Source organism: Peromyscus eremicus, chromosome 8a (genome assembly GCF_949786415.1).
Source record: "Peromyscus eremicus chromosome 8a, PerEre_H2_v1, whole genome shotgun sequence".
In the NCBI taxonomy this organism is placed as follows: Eukaryota; Metazoa; Chordata; class Mammalia; order Rodentia; family Cricetidae; genus Peromyscus; species Peromyscus eremicus.
The window spans coordinates 14,324,142-14,348,209 of record NC_081423.1 but is presented as its reverse complement, the minus strand read 5'-3'; the positions used below and the strand labels follow the sequence as shown (position 1 = coordinate 14,348,209).

The window sequence follows — 24,068 nt, the reverse complement described above, 5'->3', positions numbered from 1 at the left end:
ACAATATGAGACAGTTAAAGCCAAAGAACTAACGTGGTCAAGGAGAACATCACAGAACAAGTTTCACTGCATGTATTAAGAAAGATACTAGCACAAAGCCCATGTGAGAAGCTGAGTTCACGTTTGTGCTTCAAAAGTGTTTCCAGCTCAAAAGAAAAGTCTAGACAACATATAGTTCCCCTGGTAAGCACGCTAACAGTGTGCCTTTTTCTATCAAGCCTCTTGAATCTTGCAACTTGAATATGGAATATTTATGATCCTTATTTTTACTTCTAGAATACTCTCTTAATCATAAAAGTATTCATCCTTACATCTTACATCAACAAATTATGAATACTCTTTGTTGATGTACTTATATACTTTCCTGTAGATTATTTCTCATTTTAAAAACGAACCTGGCTCACTGTCAGTTTTTCTAACAATATTTTATCATAGTAGTTGCCAATTTCAATACTGATAAAGAGAAATCTTACAACCATGATAATCCTATGTTCTACTGGGGACCACCTAACCCATAGATCTACTATATTTGAACAGGTCTGCTGAAATAAAAACTCATATACCACACAACTCAATCTTACGAGTAAAGTCACAGGATTGGGCAACCAACACTACAAATTTTTTAAGTGTTTTCCTATTTCCAAAATCAAATCTCACAATGATTCAGTGTAAACTTGATAAAGCTAGGCGTGGTGGTGATGGGTCCTCTCTGAAGGAACAACAAGCATGTCATTGTTTGGAGAGGTAACATTTTACATACTCCTTCAATTGCTGGATGTTGGGATTATTTTCACCTCCTGGCTACAATAGCATACTGTGATGGACACTGTATATACTGTATAAGTGAATGCCCTCAAATCTCCACACACTTAGGAATGGACTACTGTGTCATATGGAGTCTCTATGGTACGAAGAAACTCTCACATTGTTTCCATCAAGCTGCACCACTTGGCAATCCTGAAAATGAAGTGTGAAGTCCTATGTTCTACAAATATTGTTACTAACACTTGTAATTATGTTTTTTTTCTCTTTACATCTAGTGGGTGTGAGATGGTATCTTAGTGTCATCTTGAGATGCCTTCCCTTATGACCAATGGTTTTTAGCCTATTTTCATGTGTTTACTGGCTACTTTTATGCCTTCTATGGAGAAAAGTCTATTTAAATCCTTAAGCTATTTTCAAGATTTGTCACTATGACTGAGTTGTAAACATTCTTCATTGCACTGTTTGTAGGTTTTATTTCCACCTTCTTGATGGTGTTCTTCAGGGAACAAAATTTTTACTTCTGATATACTCCAGCTACCTATTGTTGTTATTGTCTGTTTGGGGATGCTTGCTAAAAAAGATATGCCTAACCCAAAGTCATAAACATTTATACCTACGTATCCTTCTGAGAATTACTTGACCTCTTATGTTTAGGTCCAAGAATTCTAGCATAGACAACAGACTAATGTGAAAGATGAACACAGGCAACTTGAGCCCCAGCTATCAGCTAACTACAACACCTCAAAAAGCCCATAAAATTAAGATTAAAGAAAGCAATTGTTAATTGACAAATCACTAAGCTTTGGCAACAAAGAAGTAGAACACAGGCCCCTCTGCTTCACTGCTTTCTATTTTAGCACCTAAGGACTTCTAACATATTACATATCTTATAGAGCTGCTCTTAATTACTGCCTGTCAACTCCAGCAGACTGTGAACTGCATGACAACAGGTACTTTTGTCTGTTCGGTTTTCTAATCAACTCCACAATCTAAATCACAGACTAGCATGTATTATTGGTTTAACATTAGCAATTAATTGAACACTGAAATACACACTCACTAAAAATAAATATAGACTGTAATTCCCTGACTCTCAAACCACCCCCCGACCCCTACCCTTCCCTGAGACAGGGTTTCTCTATGTAGCCCTGGCTGTCCTGAAACTGGCTCTGGGAACCAGGCAGGCCTTGAACTCAGAGATCCTGCGCTACTACTGCCCAGAGAATTCCCTGACTTTTTAAATTTATTTTTTTGTTAAAACTTACTTGTAACCCTAAATTGGTACTCAAATAATTCACATATATGTGCCTAACCTTAAAGGCTGAGTTGTCTGGTATACACGATTCCAGCTCCTGTTGAGCAATGTGACCCTCTTGCCTTATTTCAGCTATAACCGGCATTCTTTTTAGTCTCTGTATTTCTATTGTTTTTCCCCACTTTCACACCATTAGTGATTTCAATATTTGAGATAGCCCAGGGATCATACTGAAGTGCTATGTAGTGTTCCTGAAAGGGGGTGGAGGGCGGGCAGGCGGGTATTATGTATGTAGTGGTAGTTGGTGGCCATTTGGGAATGGTAAGGAAGTGTGCCACTGGGGGTGGGCTTAAGGTTTCAAAAGCCTCCTGCCATTCCTAGTACTTTCTTTGCTTTCTGTTTGTAAATAGGAATATGAGCTCTCAACTGCCACTCCAACACCATGCCTGCTACCATGCTATGTCCATGATGGTGATGAACTCCTAGTCCCCTGGAACTGTAAGATCCAATTAAACGCTTCCTTCGCTAAGTGGCATTGGTCATGGAATTTTTTTTCACGGCAATAGAAAAGAAACTAAGACATGTGCCTTTTATATAACATATGTGTTAAGCTGTGTTCAGGTATGAGTCAATAGTGCTATTGGTTCTGAGTTCAATGTTAAGGAACCAACAATACGTTTAAATAAGAGCTCTTATAAATACTTATACATGAAAAATGGTTGTGTCTGATGGAAATGCTACAGCCCAATAGTAACAATAAGAACAATGATTTGATATTTGTGAATATGGTGTTCTGATTATATAGACTATTATCACCAAATAATAAGAATCAGCTGTATCTCTTAGAATCCTAGCAATCGTAAGGCTCTTAACAGTGACTCCAACCTGTGAATAGACTAACAGTTGCACTGTGTCATTTCTAAAATAAATGTATTCTGAAATACTACAAGTGTAATTTTTATTGAATGTAACATTTTCCCTGGCCTAGGAGAGTTACTCTTTTATAACTATTCTACTATAAGTCAGGCACGGTACACTTGCCTACAGTCCCATGACCTGAGAAGACTTAGGCAGAAATACTGCCTGAGTTTAGGAGCCAGATCGGGCTACACAGCAAGAGCCTGTGTGCCCCACACCCACTCCAAATAACACTATTTCTCAAAGCAAAACATAAACTTACGAGTAAATAATGACCGATTACCTCCCTTATACTTTATCACTTTAGATATTTAGACACTATTTAGATAATAGTTACTGCTGTTGTTCTTTTTAAAAATATGCTAGGCAACCACTCTGCTACTGAGCTATGTCCCTGATTCCCTGGGGGCGTGGTGCTGTTGATGTTGTGTGAGACACGGTCTTACTAGTAACTTAGGCAGTCTTTGAATGCATTATGTACGTAGGCCAAGCTGGCCTCAAATTCACAATCTTCTGCCTCAACCTCCTTAGTGCTGAGACTGCAGGACTAAATACCACACCATATACTAGTACTGGTTTAAAACTTAATATGGAAATTTTCCATTAATGTGAACTGAACCATATGCTACTTAGCTCTTATTTAAGGAACCTAATTAAAGCGGACAAAAGTTGTTCCATGTATATAATTTTCATATTTCTCCATTGGATGGTAAGTATTTACTTTAGAAAGCAGAAGTTGCCAGGTGGTAGTGGTACATGCCTTTAATCCCAGCACTTGGGAGGCAGAGACAGGCGGATCTCTGTGAGTTTGAGGCCAGCCTGGTCTACAGAGCTAGTTTCAGGCCAGCCAGGGCTACACAGAGAAATACCTTGTCTCGAAAAACCAAAAAAAAAAAAAAAAAAAGCAGAGGTTGCTAGGAATGGTGATCAGCAGGTCTATTAACTACACAGGGAGACTGTCTCAAGAGAGACAGGCAGGGAGGGTGAAACCAGCACACTAAGCAATACAATCAGCCACCAAAAGCAAAGGCTAGCTTCAAGTCTATGTCTGGCATTTATTACATTAGTGACTTAACTGCTTCCATAATGCATACGAGTCAGCACTGTAAGTGCTCTCTCTACCTGTTTTGGCTATTATTACTATTATTGTTGAATAATACTCCCTTAACAGTGGTTCTGTTTCAGAGCCACAAAAAAAAAAAACATTAAAAAATATACTAACATTTACATTTTATTCTGTCTTCCTTCAGAAGCTGTACTAGAAAATGAAAACACAAACTACTTAAGAATTTTAAATTGCTTCCACTTTGCCAAAGAGTTTTGCTATCATAAAAGTTAGATATAACTTATCACATATACTTCCTCAATGTTGACTGTATGATAAACAAAACAAAACTCCAGACTGAACAAAAATTCTCCAAGAAGAGACATTCAGAAGGGCCGACTGAATTCCCGCCCTGCTTGTGGCAGGCCTACCTCAATGTGTGAAGGTGTGGGAGAGCACAGAAGGACTCCACGCTTGAGACCTGAACCCACTGGCCTAGCTTCCTAAGTCAGAATGACTTCTGCAATACTAGATAAAGAGCACTACTGTCTACAGTACACTAAAGAAGCTATACACAAGACGTCTCAACATTCACATAGTATGTTTCCATATGACCTCAGAATGGTACCTTGAATATCAAATCATACACACATAAGTATCGTGTGACAACATTATAAGCGTTTTTCTAAAATAACAGTACATTTAAATGGAAGTTCACTGATTTCTTTTGAGAAATGGGGTGTACATGTGCCCTATCCTTGACTGAGAAGGTCTCCATCTCTAAGGTGTGGGGAACTGAAAAGCAGAAGCTTCTTCATGATGGAACTTAGGCTGATGAGTTATAGGTAATGTTAGCAAGAAACAATGAAGTGCTATCAGAAGCTATCACCTACAATTCGGCATTAAGCTAAAGGTGAAGTTGTATTTCTCATAAATATCAGACCATTCTCCAAAACTTCTATTTCAAATGCAGTCTTAAAAAAAAAAAAAATTGAAAAGTCACTGAGAAATCAACTAGACATGGAAGGAAAAATAATGCACGCTCTCACTTATAAGCAGAATCTAAACAAAAACAGTTTCCTATACATAGAGAAAAGTGGATAGCCATCAAAGGCTGGAAGGGGAAGAAGTAGGCCAAAGGGTACAAATGTGCAGTTATAGGACAGTTACACCTCAAGATTGAAGACCCATGGGAACTACAGTTAAGAACATCACACAGCATAACAGCATGTGCTCCAAGGGGCCTTCAGGTAGCCTCAGCTCTTTCTCACAAGCACATACACACTATGGAAGGCAGTGGTAAACAGGGTAACAATCCTGACTACAGCATTCACTGCATTATGTCAATATCCTTCAAAACATCATGCTGAACATCTTGAGGACATACCAAAGATTATATTTTCATCACAAAACTGCATCCAGGAAGTTCAAAGAACCATGTCAACACATAAACCTAAACTGAATTTAGAAGAAAATATCTGATACACAAGTTTCATATCTATAAATCTCTTAGAATCTCATTTTATAAGACTAAATTTTCATTATACTTTCCCATTTTTCTCTTTATTCTGAAATATTCAAGGCACTTGTTTTAGCAGCTGTTCAAGCATAGAACATTTTTCCTTAACAAAATAATTATTGCTGTAATAATCTGTAATTATGGTTTATAACTGCAATAATCCCAAAGAAATCAGTCATTACCATAGATCACAAGTAATCGTTAACTACTGTTAATGACCTATTTCTTAGGGATTATTGTTTTTGTAAACCATGACCATATCATCACAGATATGAGAGAGCAAGACAATATAATACAAATGAGATCATAATATAATAATAAACTTATTTTGTAACATTAAAAGCCATTAAGCATCTAAATTAAAGCACACATAACTAAAGCATATAATTTTCTTTGTTCAACATTAACTGAACTGTTGAGTCTGCACAAAAGAAATTGAATACTACTGCACACAATGTACAAGCTAGAGCAATGCTGGGCATTCTTTGTAATATAGTAACAATTACTTTTGAACACACTATAGATATCTTTAAAAGGCAGATAAATTTCTTCATTGACTTTTATTAAATTATTAAAATTTTCTATGTACCAGACAGACAGATCTTCAAATATTATTATATAAGAATCCAATTATAAAAAGTTCTACTCGTATACATCACAAATTGGGTGTGACTTAATATATTCAATATATATCTCTCACCACCAATAGTTCATTTTTAGTTAATCCTAGTCATGTCTTTGAATACCTATAGTTTCATTAAATTTCCTTCTAGAAAACACACAAACACACACACACACACACACACACACACACACACACACACACACACGCACGCACACAAGCACATACCACAGAACATGTGTGGAAGTAAAAGGAAAACTTGCAGGAGTCAATTCTCTCCTCTCCCCATGTCAGTTTTAAGGATCAAACCCAGGTCATCAGGCTTGGTGGCAAGCACCTTTATCCACTGAGCCATCTTGCTACCCTCAACTTGCTACATTTTAATGTAATATTTGCTATTCATACAAAATCATATATGTAACATGTTAACTACATAAAAGGCCTGTACAAATTTAGGAAGCCTCAGATTAACACTGTTGTGTCTGCTTCCACATCCTTCCTATGCTTGTCAGTTATGGATCACTCTAGAGGTGACCTTGATCCTATAACTGGTGGCACTTCAGTTTTACTACTTTTGCATATATTCCTAGACAATGAATTTCTCCTTGTCACACTTGTTTAAAAGCTTTATTAAAGATTTCATGCTTTATGTAGCTTCCTGAGTTACTTTTCTTCACCAAACATCTGACATTCATCATCATTAAGTATGCCTGTAGTTTATTTTTATCACTCTATAATATCCTACTATGTAACTTTACTATGATTTGTATAAACTGTTGACTATCCATAGTCCATACAGAGTAAGATCTCCATACTTTACAACCTGCTGACAGTTGCAAAAGAAAACAACTTTTAAGGGGGCATAACCCAAATCTTCCCATATCTGACAAACTCCACCTAAGTTCAGATGCATGAAAGGCTGTAGATAAAACCACAGTAAGCTGCATGCATGTTACTTGGCTAATTTTTCTAAAATAAAGTTTAAATATAGTAAATTAAGACAAAGGAAGAAAACATGGAAGGGTAGATTTCTACTCACTACACACGCACATTTTCTGACAGTAGGGAACCTTTTGCAGACGACAAGAGAGGACAACTTTATACAAGAAATCGAACCCATTCCCTCTCCCCTTGCTGTCATCATTCGTACAGACTTCTCCGTGCTGCTGTGTCTGCTGGACTCAGCGGCGTTTCATCAAGTCTTCATCTGTTCACTTCACTCCAGCTGCCATCCCCTGTCAAATGTCTGCTGCACTAACACAGCAACTGCCATCCTTCCCTGAATACATGAAACTCTTCTCTAGCTCCTTCTTTACCTCTGCCTTTTCTTAGCTTTTTGGCCACTGTCACCAGACTCAGGAAAGTCAACACTCCCACCACCAAGCTCATCAATCATGTCATGTGACTATGGCTGCAGGTCTCTTCCCAAGGGCTCCATACAGTCCCTGCTGTGGTGGACTCACCACTGCTCTCAAATAGTGATGAGGGCATTCTGAGTTCTACAACCTGTGCTTCAATCGTCCAAGGCCACAGTGCTGAAACTTTCTGAGATACGGCTTCAACCACTCAGCCTCTCACTCTATTCACTCTACTGTATAGTGACTTCAAACTTTGTTCTTCTCTAATCTCTAAATTATTTACAAGTGTTTTAACATCACTGTTAGGATCTCAAGGCAGTAAACACTCTGCTTTATCTGTCGGAAAAACACCCTTGGTTTACCTGGTTCTTTAAAGAAACATTTGCTAGCCAGACATGGTGGCCAACCAATTCCTATGATCTTAGGAGGCTGAAGTAGAAAGACTCTCATGAGTTCTAGGCCAGCCTGGGTTACACTGGGCTAAACACACAGACCCTGTCTCAACACACAACACACAACAGCTGACAACCTCAGGACACACCTGCTGAGACACAGTGATAAAATGGGAGCTGTGGGTGCCTTACAGTATTATCAGCTGAGTACATTTGCTCTCTCAATTCTTCCTCTCCGGCTACCTCCAAGGCTTTCTGTTTAGAGGTGACAGTCTGAGAGGAGCAGGGCTGACTGTTTATGACGGTAGATGCCAGGCTTGCTGGAATAACAATACAGATAATGAATTCACTCTCACAATTTCTTCACTTGCTACCTCCACTCTATTCGTTCTACTGTGTCTTTCTAAGAGTCAACCTGACATACATGGCATTCCCAAATGAGCTTTTAATTTCCCTTGCAGTATTTTCATTTCCAGTATTCTACAGCATTCTTCGATATTCCTTCAGAACTGGCAGTTTAAAGATTATTTCTTCAATTTACTATTGAACAGCCCAAAACTTTAGATCACTAATAATAATAATAATAATAATAATATTTCTTTAGATAGCAAGAATGAATACAAGACCAAATAATAGTCAATGCATTAAGTGTGTTCAGCATCTGGTGGCCATACCAAAATGAAAGGAACTATTAACTCTTTACTAATGCAAACATAGCAAGATTTAAAAAAGGGAAAAAACACAAACAAGTTTTACAGTTAGCTGGCTGAACATGATCCAAATTATAACATAATCCAAACTATTTATACACAAAATGTACACCTAGAAAAAATACTAAAAATGCCATCTGTGTGTCACCAGACAAAACAAAAGTACACCACATTAAGTCCAGGGCTATCAGTTATCTATAAGGAGAAACAGCCAGAGTTAAGGAGGAACTAAAGTCCACTCTGCACTCAGCACAGTACACTTAACCTGGCACTGGGGCACCCAGAAGAAGGGCCTTTCCTGTCAGTCACAGAGCACTCAATCTCCCACTGAGTGCAAGAAGGTAAAGCAGATCCTCAATGGCCAGGAAAAACTTATGGGCCAGACACTGCAGATATGCCTGGACATCACAGGCACAGGTTCAGAGACAGCAGGTGCCTAACAAACTAAAGGCCAGAGAAGTAAAGTAAGAATTCCGTGCAGAAAACAGACGCCAAGTGAGATGTCAGTGAAACTAAGGGGGACTCTGCCTGACAGAGAAAGCAGTGCAGGAAGCTGCTAGGAAATCAGTGCTAGGTTGAGACAGTGCAACACTCCCAAGTCAGGCATGTATCACCAGTGGCAGGAAAACCCTCCTTCCAATCCCGAGGGCATGGTCCAACGGTATATAGTACTTGCCCAGCATGTGAGGAAGCCTTGCTCTAAGGAAACTGCTGATAATACCCTCACCCACCATTTAGTACAGGGAAACATTCCAGTTAAAATGAGAGATGGTGTAGAGGTAGACTTGTAGAAAAGAACTATATACTATCTACAAGAGATGCTTTATTTGTTTTTTTGTTTGTTTTGTTTTTTGAGACAGGGTTTCTCTATGTAGCCATGGCTGTCCCGGAACTCACTCTGTAGACCAGGCTGTCCTGGAACTCACAGAGATCCGCCTGCCTCTGCCTCCCGAATAAAGGCGTGTGCCACCACTACCTGGTTTACAAGAGATGCTTTAAGAATAAAAACATAAGCCGGGCGGTGGTGGCACATGCCTTTAATCCCAGCACTCGGGAGGCAGAGCCAGGCGGATCTCTGTGAGTTCGAGGCCAGCCTGGGCTACCAAGTGAGTTCCAGGAAAAGGCGCAAAGCTACACAGAGAAACCCTGTCTCGAAAAACCAAAAAAAAAAAAAAAAAAAGAATAAAAACATAAACAGGTCAGGCTGTGTTGGCACACGCCTTTAATCCCACCACTTGGGAGGCAGAGCCAGGCAGATCTCTGTGAGTTCAAGTCCAGCCTGGTCTACAGAGTGAGATCCAGGACAGGCACCAAAACTACACAGAGAAACCCTATCTCGGGGAAAAAAAAAAAAAAAAAAAAAAAAAAACCATAAATAGACTGGAGGTGAGTGGAAATATGAGAAGACAGTGGAGAAAGTGCTAGCACATTGATACAACAGATTTCAACAGGAAAATGTCTACATGAAACAAAAATTGAAAGAAATAAAGTAGTACAGATAACTTTATAATCTTATTTCTGAAAATAATAAGGAATCAAAGACAGAACTCTGAAGTAAAATAATAGTAAACTAGGCAATCTTTCCAGATACACATGTTGTGTTAACCTGGACAGACCACATGCTGAGTCATATAACAAGTCTCAGTAAATTCAGAAGGGTGAGGTCAGACAACATGATTCTTGACCAAGGCAGGAATTAGAAAGCAGTAAGCTGAGCCAGGAAAACCTCAAATACCTGTAAATGAAAAGCATTCATTCTAATGCACCAGTTAACAAAGACATAAGTTGACTAGGAAATGTTTTTGAACAGAAAGGAAAATAAAACATCAAGATCTATGTGATAAAAGCAATGCTTAATAGAAAAAAAATAGAAATGAAAGCTCTAGAGTCTGCAACAAAATTAGAAAAGTATCCAAAAAAATCCAAAACAAGAAAACAGTAGACCCTAAAGTTCAAAGAAAATAAAGCAACAATAAAAAAAGTAATCAAACTATATATTGGTTCTCTAAAATAATCAACAAAATTATCTGGATCAATTCAAGAAAAGAAAAAAGTGAAAAAATATATCAGTATCAAAAATGAAATAAAGTGTATCACTTCAAATCCTATAGATATGAAAAGCAATAACAGAATATTAGGAATAATTTTCTGCTAGTACATTTTAATACAGTACAAATCTCCCATAAAAAAAAAAAAAAAAAACAAAGAACCAAAAAAAATTTTTACTTTGACTAGAATTCTTTGCACTGAGGACAGAGAAAGTCACACAGTGGAGGGGAGCTATAAACTAATATCCTTCACAAACACTGATAATAGTCTTTTTGTATACTGTATACCAGATGATGTATGTATAAAAAAACCACTATATTAAGACCAAGTAAAAACTATCCTGGGAATGCAAAGCTGGTTTAATATACATTTTAAAAAATTCAATTAATGTAATTCAATATACCAGCAAAAGAAAAAGTCATTTGAAAAAGTATGTTAAAAAAAAACCAAAACCACCTACTTAAAAAATACAAGAGTATTCACTATAAATATCTCAATGAATAAACAAAAATTTCCTCAGTTTATTATACTATGAACAACTTCAAAAGACTCACAGGTCAGATCATACTCAACAATAAATGCTGAATCCTTTCTCTGTTCTGATAGCAACAGGATAAGTCTATCAACTCCCTGCCATCAGCACACTGCAGCGGAAGTTCTACTGGGCAAAGACAAGGAGAAGAGACATAGGACTGTGGTTGTCTGCAGACAACACAATCATGTAGTTACCAGAGCAAGTCCACACAAACACAACTGCAAAGCTATACAACAAACAAACCAACTCTGATTTTATAGAGAAGCAGAACAGAATTTTATTCCTAATTGATCAGTTATGGAATATATCAAACTATATAACAGTGTTAGGATAATTTTTAATTACTATACACCAAAAAAACCCAAAGCACTACAAAGACAATGTGAAGTTCATTAAGTGGAAGACACAACAGTATTAATTGTTCCTATCTGCAATAGAGAATGAGGCAATATCAACTAAATTTTAATAAGGTACCCTTTAAAGAAAGGGTAAGCTGATGGCATCACATACCAGACAAACCTATTATGAAAAAGAACAAAGTTAGAGGATTCATATCACCTGACTTCAAGGATCAACTGTAAAGCCACATTAACCAAACATACTGTACTGGCCTAAGAACAGATGTAGAGATTAATGGTACAGAAGAATAGTCTGGTAAGCAACTTTAGCCTTGTAAGGGAAACTACTTTGGCAAAAATATCATGGTAATTCAATGAAGGAAAGATAATTTTGTCACCAACTGATATTAGAACTAGACTGACTGTAAAAGAGAAAATCTTGACAACTCACAACAGTTATAAAGATTAATCTAAAATGGATCACAGACCTAAACGTAACAGCTCAAACTATTAAACTTACAGGAGAAAAATCTCTGTGATGTTGCTACATAGGTTTTCTTAAATACAGAAAACACATGCCACATAGAACAAAAGTAAACTATCAAAGCTGAAAACTTTAGGTCTTAGCCAGGCGGTGGTGGCACACACCTTTAATTCCAGCACTCTGGAGGTAGAAGCAGGCTGTTCTCTGTGAGTTTGAGGCCAGCTTGGTCTACAGCCTGGTCTAAATAGCAAATTCAGGATAGCCAGGGCTACACAGAGAAACTCTGTCTCAAAAAACCAAAAATATAATAAAACTCATTGAATGAAATAAAATTTTAAAAATAAATAAATAAATGGAAACAGTGCAAAATATTACCAAAACTCAACCAAGTCAAAGAAAAGTTATTGGGGCTTGAGGACAAGGATGATGAAATACAACACCAAAATATCTAAAGGGTGTTGGGGGGAAGGGGGGAGAAAGCATGACCACAAGGTGCCAGAACTCTGGGAAGATCAAGAAGATCAAGAAATCAAATCTTAGAAGCCATAGAATAGAAGGAGGAACTGAAACAAACACTTAAGGTAGAGGATCCATCTGATGCAGAAAACACACCAAATCTAGAGAAAGCAAACAGACATCCAAATACAAGAGGCACCGAGAACTCCAAACAGACATAACGGAGACACAGTCTGAAAAGGTGCAAGGGGGTGGGCCAACTCACTGCTCTAAGCAGTGCTGCCTAACAGTAAGGAGGCTCATGAGACTTAGGAAAGCAAAACTTTCCAAGTCCAAGAAGTTGAACCACATAAGATTTACAAGACCCCCTCTAAGGAATGTAGGTCACAGAAGCAGTAAAAAACTGCTAAGAGTCTGGCCAGCCCAGCCACATGCAAGTCAGGCCGAGAGCTCCAACACTGCCATTCTTTATCACCCATGCTAGAATAGGCTTTTGTGTATGTCTTTGAGTTGACCCTCTTCCTGTACTCATTTGTACTTCTGTAAATAACTCCAATGAACTCATAAGTTTGCCAAGTTGGAATTGTTTGGCCTGTTGTTGGTTCCCTATCTGGGGTAACTAGGTATTTGTTTATGTTGCCTCAGTTAATGTTATACAACTGGCAGAAGCATCAGATCCCTGTGTGATATGTGTGACCTTAAGTGTAAATGGACTAAACTTACTATTCAAGAGATGCAGACCAGCTGACTGGACTAATAAATCAAATCCAATTATGTCTCCAAGAAACATACCTCAATAGTAAAGATAGCCACAGAATCAAGTATGGAAAACAATATACCAGCAAATAAAAGCTGAAAACCATCTGGCATATTTAGGCCAAGAGCTGATGAAGTAGACTCTCTGCTAGAAAAGATAAGAAGACTGGTATACAGTAATAAAGAGACCAATTCATCAAAAACTGTAACAATTGGAAATATAGATGCAACAATATTGGAGCTCCCAATATCATAAAACAAACACCAAAGAACATAAAAGTTCGAATCAGTACTTCTCAGTTAAATACAATACTCAACAAATGAACTTAACATATATAGTCATAAAACACGTCTCATATATTCAAAGAATCAAAATAATTTCTTGTGAATTATCAGATCATAGTGCAATAAAACTAAAAATCAGCAACAAGAAAAAGCACAAAATAACACTTTTTTTTTTTTTTTGGAGACAGGGTTTCTCTGTGTAGCTTTGGAGCCTGTCCTGGAACTCTAGACCAGGCTGGCCTCGAACTCACAGAGATCCACCTGCCTCTGCCGCCCAAGTGCTGGGATAAGAGGCATGCACCACCACCGCCCAGATCAGACTAAATAATAACTCTTAAATAATCACTAAGTAATTGAAGATGAAAATTTCAGATTTCCTAGAATCAAATAACCAGGACCTTTGGAACACATATAAGGCAATTCCTAATAAAAAAGTTTACAGCTGTGTTTACATTTTCCAGTGTCAACCTAATGACACATCACATCAGAAAGTCCCAGAAATGACTACAAGCCCACAGCAGTAAACGGGAAGAAACTAATAAACTGTACGCTAAAATAATGTGAAAAGAACACCACTAGAATCTAAACAATAGACTTGGTTCTTTGAAAAAAAGACTGACAAACCCTTAGCCAACAAGCACAAAGAGAAAGAAGATATAAATTAGTGAAGACCAAAAGGGAACAAAATTTGAAAACTTACTCCAAAACCACAAAAATTCTAGGAGAAATAAATTTCTAGACACACATACATATGCTGATTTTGAACATCAGTGAGATTGAAGCAATAATCAAAAGCTTCAACAACAACAACAACTAGAACCAGATGGCTTCCCCACTGAACACTATCTGAAGGTTAAGGCAGTTAGTGCTCTTCAAACTCTTCCATCCAAAAGGTACTTCAGGAGACAGTTCAGTGTAAAGCAGCAGCCATGCACACTCCCTAGCATGATGTAAAAGCTGGGCACTGTAGCACACATCTGTAATCTCACTGCTGGAGCAGAGGTAGGATGAGAGTGGGTAGGGAACAGAGATAGGTGGATTCTGGGAACTCACTGGCCAATTAGCCTAGCCGAATCAATGAACTCCATGTTCAATAAAGTGGAGGGGCTGAAGAGATGGCTCAGAGGTTTAAGAACACTGGTTGCTCTTCCAGAGGACCTGGGCTTGACTCTGACTCCCACATGGTAGCTAAAAATCATCTGTAACTCCAGTTCCAGGGGATCTGATGCCCTCTTCCGGCTTCTGCCCATGGTGCATGCACGGACATTCATGTAGGCAAGACACTCACACATACAAAATAACAAAAAAAATTTTTTAAAGTGGAGAGTGATTGAGGAAGGCACTCCCTATCAAGATCTCAGTGTAAGGGGAAAAGAGCCGGGCAGTAGTGGCACATGCCTTTAATTTCAGCACTTGGGAGGCAGAGGCAGGCAGATGTCTGTGAGTTTGAGGTCAGCCTGGTCTACAGAGTCAATTCCAGAGCAGCCTAAGCGACACTTCGTCTCAGGATAAAAAAAAAAAGAAAAAAAAAAAGGAAGGTAGGAAGCAAGCAAGTACGCATGCATGCATCAGGTCCATGTACCTCACTGTGCACAAAATTAACCTCAGAATGGATCAAAGATCTTTCTGTGATACTTGAAACTCTGAAACTGCTAGAGGAAAACATGGAAAGGATTCAAGCTACAGATATAAGCAAGAACTTTCTGAAAAGGATTCCAGTAGCACAAGAACTAATCTTAAATGTCATATGAGATTACATAAAATTAGAAGGCTTCTGAAGGGGGACAGAAATAATCAGTAGAGTGAGGATAGTCTACAATGCTGGGGAAATATTTGAAAGCTACACAGTGGACAAAGAAGTAATTTCTAGAATACAGAAAGATCCTCAAAACCTAAACATAAAAAAACATTCTGCCAATACGTGGGCAGATGAACTGACATACAGCTGTCAGAAGGAAAAACACAATCGGCCAATAAACACATGAGAAGGTGTTGAGCATCCTTGCAGTCAGGGAAATGTAAAATCACTCGGAGAAATCATTCACCATTTTCAGAATGATTTGCATGGCGAAAACAATTGACAACATGAATGCAGAAAGAGGAACATATATTTGCTGCTGTTGGGATGTAAACTTGTGCAACCAATATGGAAATAAGTATAGCTACTTTTTTTTTTTTTTTTTTTTAAAGTAAAAACAGATTTACACTTGGCCCAGATACAGTACTCCTGGGTATGTTGCTGAAGGACCACAGAGGTACTTGTTCTTCCACGCTTAGTGCTGTGCTATTTGCCAGGGCTAGGAAATGAAACCCACCTAGATGTCCTTCAACAAACAAACAGATAAGGAAAACATAATACATACCTATTTACAACGGCATCTTATCTAGCCATGAAAAAAACGAAATCACAACATTTGATGGAAATGGATGGAACTAGAAAATATTATTTTGAGAGAGACTCCAAAAAACAAATATTGCCTATTTTGTCCCATACAGAGACTCTAGATTTAAATTTGTATGTATAATACATATGAATATAGAATAAAAGGGTATATTCATATCTGTGGGTGTGTATATGTCATGAAACTAGACACAGGGTCATCAAAAGGGAGGAAGGGGAAGGAGGTAATAGAATGTATGAGACATAGAAACAGGAGTGATTCTCTTGAGGAAGGATGGGAGCAGAGGGTATGTGGGGGAAGAGAGGAAAGGGAATGAATAGGAACAAAGTATAGTAACACAAACAGGTGGCTATGCCAATGAAACCCATTACTTTGTATACTAACCTAACAAATAACAAAAACTATGAATTCTTTCATCCTTCTATTGCATTTTAAAAATTTGAAAAAAAAAATTATTCCCTGCTATCTATCTGAAAGTATTTAATGGGATATAAAGAAATAAGTATACCCTGTTCAGTAAGGTTAAAGACAATAATAAAGAAAGTGAGAAATAAAAAGAAAAAGCATAGTGAAGACTGATATAAAAATAAAAGTAAAATCTGATGAGGTGTCTTTTACTGGCTGACTTTGGCTATGTCTGCAATTTACTATAGAAAAGAAGACTAGTAAAGACTAGTAAAGACAATGACATCACATTGTCTGCTTGAGGATCATTAACAGCTGCTCCACAGAGTCCATGTGGAGTTGTTTCCTCTGTGTCTCAGAAAAATACTGAAGATCAACAGTCAAGTCACCAAAATACCCAACAGCTTAGTAAGATCAGTGGTTTGTTTACTGAGGACATTGGGAGAAACTTACAGAATTCGGTTACAGCAGGACAAACTGGCCTTGAACTCAGAGATCCTCCTGCCTCTGCCTCCCTAACCTAGCACTGGGATTAAAGAGGTGTGCCATCACACCTGGCTCAAAGCAAGGTTCTGACAGTGACTGATGGCTCTACTCACTATGGCACACTGCTCACAACTGTGTGACACAAACTGACCTTCTTGAATTGCCATATCAACAGCTAGCCCAGAAGCTGAATGCAGGAGCTTTTGATAATTCTGCGCATTTTGGTCAAACAGCTGTACAAGAAGAGTACACGTCTTTTCATATTCACATCTGCTGACTGTGCACAGCTGCTCCAGCTGCTGGAACACGGTAGCAGTGTCATCCAGGGGGTCATCTAAATTATCTCTGAAACACAGAAGACATTCCCTTACAATGTGGTACATCTTAATCACAGCACTGAAACTATGCAATGTAAAAATGCTATGATGAGCCAAGAAATAAAAGACAAATGGATTGGAAGGTAAAAAATAAAACCCCATATATGAAGTTGACATGATTATGCACATAGAAACGATCAAAAGACCCCCCCCCCACACACACACACACAAAACTACTAGAACTATGAAGTGAATACCGAGATCGTAACAAGCAAGCTCAAAATACAAAACCAGCTGTGCTGCTCTACAATGGCAAAGAGGAAACGAAACTGGAATATTTAACAACAGTGTCCCACGATTTAAAAAGCATGGTAAGCTGGGGGAGAGGGCACGTGCCTACAATTCAAGCCCTCAAGAACTGAGGACAGAAAGATCAGGAGTTTAAAGCCAGCCTCAGATGTGAATTTAAGGCTAGCTTGGTGCCCATGAGACACTGTTCTCAAAACTAAATAACAGTATAACGCAAAGGTACTAACTAAATCTAACTAAGTATGCTCAAAATCTAAAAGCTGAAATTACAAAGCACTGACAGGAGAAACCAAAGAGCTAAACAGAGAAGGGCAGATGCACCATGTCTGCTGCCCAAAGCTTGGACACGGCTGCAGTCTCAGACCCTCTCCCAAATATGGGATTCAATCCAAGTCCATCCAAACAGGAAGCTCTTGTAGAAAGTCACAGACCGGGCCAGACTCACAGAGAGCTCAGCCAGCACAGTGCTTACTGCAAAGTCTGTGGACCTGACCTCGATTCCTAGAACCATGTATATAAAGATGGAGGACAGAGACAATTCCATGAAGCTGTCCTCTGACCTGCACACAGGTGCTAGACATATATTCTCCCACACATCATCATCATCATCATCATCATCATCATCATCATATTTAAATGAAATAAAGAGACTGGTAAACTGATGCTGTTTTACATGAAGAGAGAAATGAAATATCAGGCTCACACTGCCTGATTTCAAAGTTTATTTCACCTATGGTAACTAAAAGAGGGCACTGGTGGAAATCTATGTGGATTAGTAAGAACAGAATCTCAAAATGGAAACATAAACATGTGGTGGATTAATTTTTAACAACAATGTGAATGAACTTTAATTACAAAGGATAGTCTGTATCCACAAATGGCACTGGGGTAAGGAACTGATCCTCCAAAGCAAAATGGAGACAAGAAGAACCTGAACTTTATGTAATATAAACAAATATACATATATACAGATAATATACATGTAATATAATATACAAAATCTGGCTTCTTTGTTTGTTCAGTTTTTGTTTCTGAGACAGTCTTCCTTTGTAACCAAGGGGCCTTCCATGTATTACACAGAGCTTGTGATTCTCCCATCTCAGTATCCCAAGTGCTGGGAGCACAGACGTGTTTCCACACTCAGAACAAAAATTAACTTCAAATGGATCACACATATTAAGTGTAAATTTTGTTCGGTGTGGCTTGGTTTGGTGTTTTTTGTGTTTCTCTGTGTATTCCTGGCTGTCATGGAACTCACTCTGTAGATCAGGCTGGCCTTGAATCCAGAGATCTATCTGCCTCTGTCTCCTGAGTACTGGGATTAAAGGTGTGCAAAATCTTAAAAACTATAAAAAAGTAAAGAAAAGCTCTGACTTGGAATGAGCTAAAAATGCCTTAGACAGGGCACTAAGGATGATACACAAAACAAAATAATAAGCAGGAGCTCAGCGAATGTAAAATGTACAATCTTCTAGACTCAGAAAATAGAAAGGCAAGTAACGGGCAGTGAGAGAGGAAAACAGTCTCTAGGACTTTAACAAAAGAACTGTGAACAGACATACACACTTCTAAAATCCCAATCTAAAGAAATAACCCAGTTTTTAAAAGGGGCTGGCAACTGATTTTTAAAAATCATTTTCATTTTATTTTATAGGTATTGGTGCTCTGCCTGTGTATATGTCTGTGCACTATGTGCGTGCCTGGTGGCCATGGATGCCTGAAGAGAACTTCAGATTCTCAGGGCTGGAGTTTAGACAGGTGGCTGTGAGCTGCCTGTGCTGGGAATTGAACCAGAGCCCTCTAAAAAAGAAGCCAGTGCTCTTAGCCACTGAGCTATCTCTCCATCCCCATGGCAATAGATTTGACAGACATTTCGCCAAAGAATAAATACAAAATACAAATTAAAACCACAATGAGTTACTGCTACACACCTACTAGATTTACCATAAAACTAAAAAAAATCATCAACAGTCAGCAATCAAGTGCAGAGCAAGTACAAATGTTACAGCCACTTTGGAAAATGGTTTGGCAGCTTTTTATAAAGAAAATATATACTTACCGTGCCACCAGGAAACCCTCTTGTGTAGGTATTTACACAATGGAAATGGAAATTTATGTTCATATGAAATTGTGCACAGGAATGATGTCAGCAGTTTATTCCCATTGCTAAAGAAGTGAACAAGCCAGCTACCCATGATCAGTCAATGGGTGTACTGACCCATTCACAGATGGGCTCTACTCTGTAATAATAAGGAAGGAACCCCTGATACAATATGAGGGATTCCAAATGCCAAGTGAAAGACACCAGACTTCAAAAGCTAATACTGGGGGTTCCACCTGTACGATATTCTAGAAATGGCAAAAATAATAGGAAAACAAATTAGTTATTGCCAGAGCCATGTGCTAACTAAAAAGGGACCCAAAGTATCTCCAGGGTGATGGTACTATGTTCACTATCATGATGAGTACGGTGGTGGTTACACAACTGTACGTGTTTGTCAGAACTCATAAAACTATACACCAACAATGGAATGAAGTTTTCACTTCAATCTTTAAAAATTCCAAGACAGATTAAAAATAAAACATTTAATATTTTAATACCTCACAACAATGGCAACAGATTCCAATCGGGAAGTGATAAAGGCTTTGGTGATTTCAGGTGCGTAAGTGTCTAACAAGTGGGGTTCAGCTGACTTCACAAAAGGAACAGATGCTACCATCCTCTGCCACAGAGTTAATAAGTAATGAACGCTGTTGGGGGCAAACTCCCAATGCTACAAAGAAACACAGCAAATTGTTATTTTAAATGACATTATAGCTTTCTAGACTCAAAGTCATAGAGCAAAATTACTACAGATAAAATTAACTGGCTTTTTGTTGTTCTTGTTTTAGTTTGTGGTTTTTGGTTTGTTTTGAACAGGGGCCTGGTGTAACCTAGGCTAGCCTTGAATTCCTTATGTACCCGAGAAGGACTTTAACTTCTGATTCTCCTGTCTCCACACCCTGAGAGCTGCTACTACAGGCATACACTACCATACCCAGGTGACATGGTGCTAGGGCTAGAACCTGGAGCTTTGTGAGTGTTAGGAAAGCATTCTATCAGCTGAGCTACATTCCCAGCCCTGATAAAATTAACTTTTATTCTGATTATATAACTAAGGACCACACAAATTTTATAAATCAAGAAGTATTCAAAAACTAATATCTCTCACTATGCCACTTACAATAATGACTACTAAAATGTTACCACATTTCCTTAGAATCTATTCCATAAATATTTTGCAAGAGCTGAAATCAAGTGGAACAACTTACAAAGAAATTTTCCCATACTACTATCTATAATTTTCCCATAATCTCTTGTTTCTTTACATAGATTTAACTACAGATTCTCATCACTTTTCAATTACTAGACATTAAGCAGGATACCAATTTTTATTATTTTATGTGTTGCAATGACTATTTTACCTAAAAACTTTGTAAAGAATAATTCTTAAGTACTCAAGTATTTAAAAAGAAACCACCTCTACCAAACCTTTACCAAGAAAATTGGTTTAAAATTATAGTTTAAGCTCAATTACACCTTTGTACTTACCTGTAGGCTAGTAATAGTAAAATTAGCAATCAATCCGATAACTTCAGCATACTCCTTCACCAAAACTAATTCTCCCAGCTGATAGTTTGTCTTTAAACGAGCCAAAAATCGACAAAATTCATGATAATTACCAGGATCAGACAATCCCTAAATGAAGATACAAAAGAAAGGTCCTTAAAGAAACTGTATTTTCCCCAAGTATTTGTATTAATTCCCCTGGTTTTCACAGGTACTGACTTTGTGGCAGGTGGGTAGATAACACTATCAGAAAACGAGTGAGGCCTGCTAAGTGCAGTGTCGCTGTCCAATAACGGTAAGGAATCTAAAGAAGACTTTGTAGAAGCAGCACCACACCAAGATGACTAAAGTTTGGGAACTTACAACACGAAAAACCTAGATGATGTAGAGTGTTTGTGTGTGTACTATGTAAGTGCACAAATCACAGACAATTCTTGAATTCAACACTTATTCCATATCTATAGATTCTATGGCTCCAAGTTAACTTCCTGACTCTAAATGATAAGGCATTCAAATTACCGCAAAGGGAACCAAGTTTAACAAAACCCCTCCATGGCATGCAGGGGACTTTCCGAAGGAAAGTTAAAGGAATAGACCAAAAAAGGCCTTTCCAGGCAACTGTGAGTGGCTTGACTACAGGACAAATGTAACCTCTATATTTAAACATTTTGCAGTGTAGCTGGAATATAATCAAATTTAAAAATGAATTGCTTGAATACTAATACTTAAAAAAAATCTAAGGACTTTTACTAATGGGAATTCTAGGAAAGAAAAATAGTATCTATTATCTAGGACAAATTCCAAAAATACATCTTACAACAAGGTCTTTTACTACACACTGTGTATTAAATATACCATTGTATACCAAAACTCCAGATTGACTTTTACAGTGACATATCACCGTGAGAAGGAAATTAGCTTAGGAGAGATAGTCGACATTGGCCAACTATCTCCCATAATACAGCTCATGACAGTAAGTTGCACAGATAACTTATGATTTTAAAGTAAAATCCCATCTATCACAAAAAGAATAAATACGAGACATGAACTAACATTGAAAAGATAGAAACAACTGTATCTATTATAGCTATTCCACCTGGGAAGTCTGGGGTGTAGAAGACATGGGCACGGGTGCTTGGTTTGCACATGATCAAGATATGTTATATACACAAATGAAACTGTTAAATAAAAAATGTTGTAAAAACTTAAAATTAAAAAAAAAATCTCACAGGGCTTGGTGGTGCAGCCCTTTGATCCCAGCACTCAAGAAGCAGAGGCAGGCAGGTCTCTGTGAGTTTGAGGCCAGCCTGGTCTACAGAGTGAAATCCAGGACAGCCAGGGCTACAAAGAGAAACTCTGTCTCAAAAAAACAAAAACAAACAAACAAACAAAATCTCTTGGCCGGGTGGTGGTGGCGCACACCTTTAATCCCAGCACTCGGGAGGCAGAGCCAGGTGGATCTCTGTGAGTTCGAGGCCAGCCTGGGCTACCAAGTGAGTTCCAGGAAAGGCGCAAAGCTACACGGAGAAACCCTGTCTCGAAAAGGAAAAAAAAAAAAAAAATCTCTTCAATAACTGGAAAACAAAAAACAAAAAACAAATGCCTCTATAAAAATGATAATACTTATTTCTATACAAAGATATCTGATGCTCCCCAAATTGCCAGTAACCGAGAAGCATAGATAAAGCTCTGTTAGCTACCACTTAATGCTTTTACTGTCTATGGTTTAATTACAAATGCTTTAAGCCAGAAAAACCAAATTAAAAGTAATATAATTACTTGTTAGACACTCCAAACCCCTCACAAACATCTCTGCAAGTGTGTGCTGACACCAAAGCTCTAGAGCTAATGCAATCTATTTCTAAAGCTACAAACTGAGTGTCCACAAGAGGGCAAAAGACACTATTTCATAATTGAAGGCAACTCACTTCAATATTAACAATTAAATTTAAGTTGTCTCCTACTTCAAAAAGCAGACATAATCCTCAATCACTTTAGCAGTTTAACTAGTACAAGCAAAAAAATAAAGTACAATGATAACAATACATGACCCTTATTCAATTCACTTCAAACGAGAGAGAGAGAGAGAGAGAGAGAGAGAGAGAGAGAGAGAGAGAGAGAGAGAGAGAAGGGGGAGATGGAGGGGGGATGGAGGAGGGGAGAGGGGAGAGAGGGGAGGCGGGGAGGACACCAAGTCTACATTGAATGTATTCTATTTTTTAAAAACAATAGCAAATGAGACCTCTGAAAGATGAATACAATACTATTTTCTTCCAGAAACACAATAAATTAAATTAAAAAATTTATTATGTACCAATGAGCAAAAATACAATTTCTACATGCTAAATATTAATTAAATTACTTCATAAATACCTGGGGGTTTTCAAGTATCCTTTTCACTCCTTTAATTAAGTTACCAAGGTACTTGGCACGTTCAGGACTGCTAAATAAGGATCTTCTTGTAGAAGCAAACTGAACTAAGCATGAAAGTGCCTAAAAAACAAGAAATATTCTTTTTTTCATTTCAACTTTTAAATGTAGCTAGATCCACTAACACCACTCACAAGCCTCTGCTGCATACTAAAATAGCACTTGTAGGTATTCCTCCAGTTATTTCTAAAATCTCTCCTCAGTCTCCTCTGCTTGGAGACTGCATTTTCCTCTGACTTTAAAACCGACATTTTTGGTTTCGTTTTTTATTTGAATTTTACAAAGGAAGGGGCCTCATGAGCTGGGGAGATGGCTCTGTGGGTACGGCACTTTCATGAACACCTGACTACGAAGCTGGACATAGCCACACATGCCTTAACATCAGTGTTAGAAGACAGACAGACCCCAGCATCTTGCTGGCCAGCCATTCTAGCCAAAAGAGGAGAGTTTCAGGTTCAGGATCCTGCCCCAAGGGACTAAGATTAATAGCTATGGAGAAAGACAATTAACATCCTCTTCTGGCTTCCACATGCTGGACCATGGTTGCACAGACACACACATATGTGCACACAAACATGCACTCCACATAGACACAAAAGAAATTTTAAGGAGAAAAAGGAGG

The 24,068-nt window shown here is 38.1% G+C and overlaps 1 protein-coding gene across 2 annotated transcripts in view; it reads right to left on the bottom strand.

The window, feature by feature from the left end:
- Ranbp17 (RAN binding protein 17) overlaps nucleotides 1-24,068 on the bottom strand; it is a 321,777-nt gene that overhangs the window by 249,474 nt on the left and 48,235 nt on the right. For both annotated transcript variants that reach the window (XM_059270225.1, XM_059270226.1), the window contains exons 9-12: nucleotides 23,390-23,509; nucleotides 20,999-21,145; nucleotides 20,008-20,180; nucleotides 16,932-17,125 (exon numbers count right to left, since the gene is read on the bottom strand). In XM_059270225.1, the coding sequence (XP_059126208.1) occupies nucleotides 16,932-17,125; nucleotides 20,008-20,180; nucleotides 20,999-21,145; nucleotides 23,390-23,509 (634 nt within the window). The remainder of the gene's footprint in view (nucleotides 1-16,931; nucleotides 17,126-20,007; nucleotides 20,181-20,998; nucleotides 21,146-23,389; nucleotides 23,510-24,068) is intronic.